At 37.9% G+C, this 5,145-nt stretch overlaps 1 protein-coding gene across 1 annotated transcript; it reads left to right on the forward strand.

The window, feature by feature from the left end:
- The first annotated feature begins 2,583 nt into the window (after positions 1 to 2,583).
- LOC135151489 (secreted RxLR effector protein 161-like) lies at positions 2,584 to 3,372 on the forward strand. Its single transcript, XM_064089953.1, has one exon. It carries the CDS (start codon positions 2,584 to 2,586, stop codon positions 3,370 to 3,372), a length of 789 nt encoding a protein of 262 aa, XP_063946023.1.
- Positions 3,373 to 5,145: the final 1,773 nt, after the last annotated feature.

The raw sequence follows: 5,145 nt of genomic DNA on the forward strand, positions 1-5,145 counted from the left end.
TGAGACCAACATGAAGATAGCTGAACCTGCTCCCATACTGATGGTGGGCAATAAAGGTAAGGCCAAAGAGAAGGGCAAGTGGAAGGGTAAGAAGAAGATTGGATCTGATTCTACACCCAAGCCAAAGTCTGGTCCCAAACAGGCTTTAAAGCCTAAAGGTGGTGTTGCCAAGGGTGAATGTCACTACTGCAAGAAAGCTGGTCACTGGAAGAGAAACTGTCCAACTTATTTGGAGGATCTAAAGAAAATGAAGGCAGTTCAGATTTCTGGATCAGGTATTTATGTTATAGAAGTCAATTTGTCTATTTCTGCATCTCTTGGGTATTTGATACTGGATGTGCTTCTCACATTTGTATAAATGTGCAGGGCCTGTTGAGAAGTAGGACTTTGGCTAAGGGAGAAGTGAACCTAAGAGTAGGCAAAGGAGCAAAAGTTGCTGCTTTAGATGTAGGGACTTATTATTCATCTATGCCCTCTGGGCTTGTTTTAGAACTAGATGACTGTTATTACGTGCCTGCGATATGCAGAAACATTATTTCTGTTTCTTGTTTGGACAAGAAAGGTTTTTGATTTACAATAAAGAACAGCAGTTGCTCTTTTTCTTTAAATGATTTAACCTATGGTGTTGCGCGTTTATTTAATGGTTTATATGTTCTTGATTTAGATAATCCTGTCTGTAACATAGAAAACAAACGACTTAAAATGAATGACTCAAATCAAACATACCTCTGGCATTGTCGTCTAGGCCACATAAATGAGAAACAAATATCCAAATTATATAAAGATGGATACTTGGATAAGTTTGATTTTGAATCATACCAAGAATGTGAATCTTGTTTGCTTGGTAAGATGACTAAAGCCCCTTTCACTGGTAAGGGTCAAAGGGCCACTAAACGTCTGGAGCTAATACATAGTGATGTATGTGGCCCAATGCGTGTGATGGCTAGAGGAGGCTACTACTACTTCATAACATTTACTGATGATTTCAGTAGATATGGATATGTATATCTTATGAAGAACAAATCCGATTCTTTTGAAAAATTTAAAGAATACAAGGTTGAAGTAGAGAAGTAAATTGGCGGAGGTGCAAATATTAAGATCCTACGATCCGATCGTGGGGGTGAATACTTAAGCACCGAATTTAAAGAGTATTTGAAAGAGTGTGGTATTGTATCACAACTCACTCCGCCAGGCACACCTCAATGGAATGGAGTTTCAGAGAGGAGAAATCGCACCTTGTTGGACATGGTGCGGTCGATGATGAGTCATGCAGATCTTCCAATAAGTTTCTGGGGTTACGCTCTAGAAACAGCGGCTTTCACACTAAACCGTGTTCCTACTAAGAAGGTTCAAAAGACTTCATATGAGATATGGAAGGAGAAACGGTCAGGCATGAACTTTATGAAAGTTTGGGGATGTAAGGCGTTTGTGAAACGTCAAGCATCTGACAAGCTTGGACCTAAATCCGAAGAGTGCATTTTTGTGGGATACCCTAATGAAACAAAGGCGTATTATTTTTATAGTCCTTCTGAGCAGAAAGTGTTTATTGCTTGAGATGCTGTCTTCATGGAAAGAGATTATGTTTCCAAAAGAAACAGTGGGAGAACTATAGATCTCGATGAAGATCGAGAACCACAAAATAGCATTGAACCTGAAGTAGAACAAGAGCATAGTAATGATAATGCTCAACAAACATAGGTTGTTCGTAGATCTGGTAGAATTCGCCACGAGCCAGAGAGATATGGATTTCTCTTGACTCAGTGTGGTGATTTGATGCTCATAGATGAAGATGAGCCTCTCGCATACCAAGATGCTATGAACAGTCCAGACTCTAAGAGATGGCTTGAACCATTAAATCCGAGATAGATTCCATGTATGAAAACCAAGTATGGACTTTGGTTGATCCACCTGAAGGGGTAAAACCCATAAGGGTGCAGATGGGTTTTTAAGAAGAAAAGAGACATGGATGGAAATGTTCAGACCTACAAAGCTAGGCTGGTTGCAAAAGGTTTCAAACAAATTCATGGTATTGACTATGATGAAACTTTCTCACTAGTGGCTATAGTCAAGTCTATAAGGATTTTGCTTGCCGTTGCAGCATTCCATGATTATGAAATCTGACAAATGGATGTCAAAACAACCTTCCTTAATGGAAGCCTTGAAGAGGATGTGTACATGACACAACCTGAGGGTTTTGTCGATCCAAGGAATGTTGGCAAGGTATGTAAATTGCGTCGATCCATATATGGATTGAAGCAATCCTCTAGGAGATGGAATATCCGTTTTGATGAAATAGTCACAGAATATGGCTTTGTTCAAAACGAAGATGAACCATGTGTTTACAAGAAGGTTAGTGGGAGCCATGTGGCATTCATAGTACTGTATGTTGATGACATACTACTAATGGGAAATGACATACCTTCTCTAAAGGCTGTTAAGACTTGGTTAGGGAGCAATTTCTCTATGAAAGACTTAGGAGATGCTTCCTACATTCTAGGAATGAGGATCTATAGAGAAAGATCTAGCAGAATGATCGGTCTAAGTTAGAGCACATATATTGATAAGGTTTTGCATCGTTTTGGAATGCAAAATGCAAAAAGGGGATATGTCCCCGTGTCTCAAGGGATAGCGATCTCTAAGGACCAGTGTCCGAAATCATTGGATGAGAAGGACCGCATGAATAAAGTTCCATATGCTTCAGCAATAGGATCTATCATGTATGCAATGGTATGTACTTGCCCAGATGTCTCGTATGCTTTGAGAATGACGAGCAGATACCAGTCTAATCCAGGTGAAGGTCACTGGAAAGAAGTCAAGAATATTCTTAAGTACCTGAAAAGAACTAAAGATTCATTCTTGGTGTATGGAGGAGAGGAGAAACTCGTTGTAAAAGGTTACACCGATGCAAGTTTCCAAACAGACAGAGATGATACTGTATCACAATCTGGTTTTGTGTTTTGTCTAAACGGAGGTGCTGTAAGCTGGAAGAGTTCAAAGCAAGAAATAGTAGTTGATTCTACAATGGAGGATGTGTACATTGCAGCTTGTGAAGCAGCTAAGGAGGCCGTTTGGATTCGAAAGTTCATTTCTGATTTGGGAGTGGTTTCATCGATCACAGATCCCATTGATCTATACTGCGAAAATAATGGAGCCATTGCACAGGCTAAAGCACCTAGATCTCACTCCCGGGCCAAACATATACTCAGGAGATTTCACCTTATTCGAGAGATTAATGAAAGGGATGATATACACATATGTAAAGTGCACACAAATGATAACATTGCAGACCCACTGACCAAAGGCTTGTCGCAACAGAAGCACGGTGATCACACTAGTTCCATGAGTATTAGATATATGGGTGATTGGCTCTAGTGCAAGTGGGAGATTGTTAGTGTAGGTGCCCTAGAGGCAATACATTATTCTTTTAAACATTTATGTCAGTTGTTCATTCAATAAATGTATTTATTATGATCTAAATTATTGCGATATTTTGTTAACATAATAAATGTCCTTAGAATCATGATACATATTATATAGTTTAAGTACATGACTTGAACTTTAGATTATATAATATATCATATTCTTAAAGGTCCCTAGTCGAGTATTACTATATATGACGATAATAATACATAGATAGACTAGTATGTTGTTTGACAAGATAACCACATCTCATTGGTTATAAGTATGGGGATACTAAAGTCAATACATAGGTACATGTAAGAGTACATGGTACTGGACAGATCCACAGTGAGATTCTTCATGTTTAATAAAGTCATAAGAAAGACTCACAATGATAATGGTTTAAAGATCCTTTGACTTGAAATCATTATATTTCTATGCGAGGATTAATATACTTTGACTACATTAAAAGCTACCTTTGACCGGGTGATGATAAAAGTGGACGTCGGGTATATCATGAGTCGTATGAGAAATATGAATGATAGATAAAGAATTTAACCCTCCTCTAAAGAGGAGAGATATTATTGGCCTCTTGATTGAGTAGGACTATAAAAGCATGGCCATGCTCAAATAATGATTTGTCTTGATAGTCTACTCATGGATCAAGTAAACCTGGATTAAATGTTGAAGAGGATGACTAAATACATGCCTCGAGTTTAATCTATAATAGGTAAGGTTAAAGGGATTATATTACACGAAAAACATTAGTCACGAAAGGTTTTATCTAATCACGATTTAATTATTGTTTAATTGGGTAACAATGATGTATTACTAGATACCGCTCATTGTTTATAATTTAGAGAATAAAATTATTGCCGATTAAATGCTAGCCTATAGGGTCACACAAATAGAGCACTTAATGGAATAGTTAATTTAAATTATTGATTTAAATTAACTGATGATTATTTGAATTTTATTATAATTAAGTGAGACTTAATTAAGATAATATAAATTCGAATTAAAGGGAATGCTTTTGCCCATAATAATTAAGTATGGCTTAGTTATTAATTAAGAAATAGAAATTCGTTTTATTATTTAATCCTATACCTACTAGGGTTGGGCTTTGCTGTTACGGGCCTTTCATTCAATCAGTATAAATACATTATGATGCTTGAGGAGGTCATTACGTTTTTGTGAGAAAAACCCTAGCAGCAAAGAGAGGCAAGGCAGTTCCGATTGTCGAGAAGGAGGCTAGTACGACCATCCGTCGGTGCTCGTATGGATACCATAGAGGTGTTTTCCGAGAGGTAGACACAAACCATGATAGCTAGGATCTCCGTTGAGTTCGTGAAAGTCAAGCTTTTGAAAGGTATGATTCGTTATCTCCATAATCTGCCCATAATTATACATGGATCCTGTTCTTGGGTTTCGAAATTTTCATTTTATTTACGTATATCGGCTGTGTTTTGTGCCTCGGAACCCAACACCCAAAACCAACATAGATCCTCAGAGACGGCTTAATATTAAAATTGGGAACCCTGATGTCCTTATATCTCCGAGTAGCAGGGTTCCAAATAACAACAGTAGTGCGTAAGACAGGTGCTGGAGCCCACCAACGTTTCCATGGAATCACGAAAATTTCGCGACTCACTTGCATCAATCTCGGTTCCAAATGCTGGAATTGGAAATATAGAAATGTGTAGATCTCCGGAGAAGTTGAAGGTGAAATGAGGATTTTTGTATGGA

Source organism: Daucus carota, chromosome 3 (genome assembly GCF_001625215.2).
Source record: "Daucus carota subsp. sativus chromosome 3, DH1 v3.0, whole genome shotgun sequence".
NCBI lineage: Eukaryota > Viridiplantae > Streptophyta > Magnoliopsida > Apiales > Apiaceae > Daucus > Daucus carota.

Coding starts and splice junctions, on each gene's coding strand:
- LOC135151489 (XM_064089953.1), top strand. CDS start 2,584: ATGCAAAATGCAAAAAGGGGATATGTCCCCGTGTCTCAAGGGATAGCG.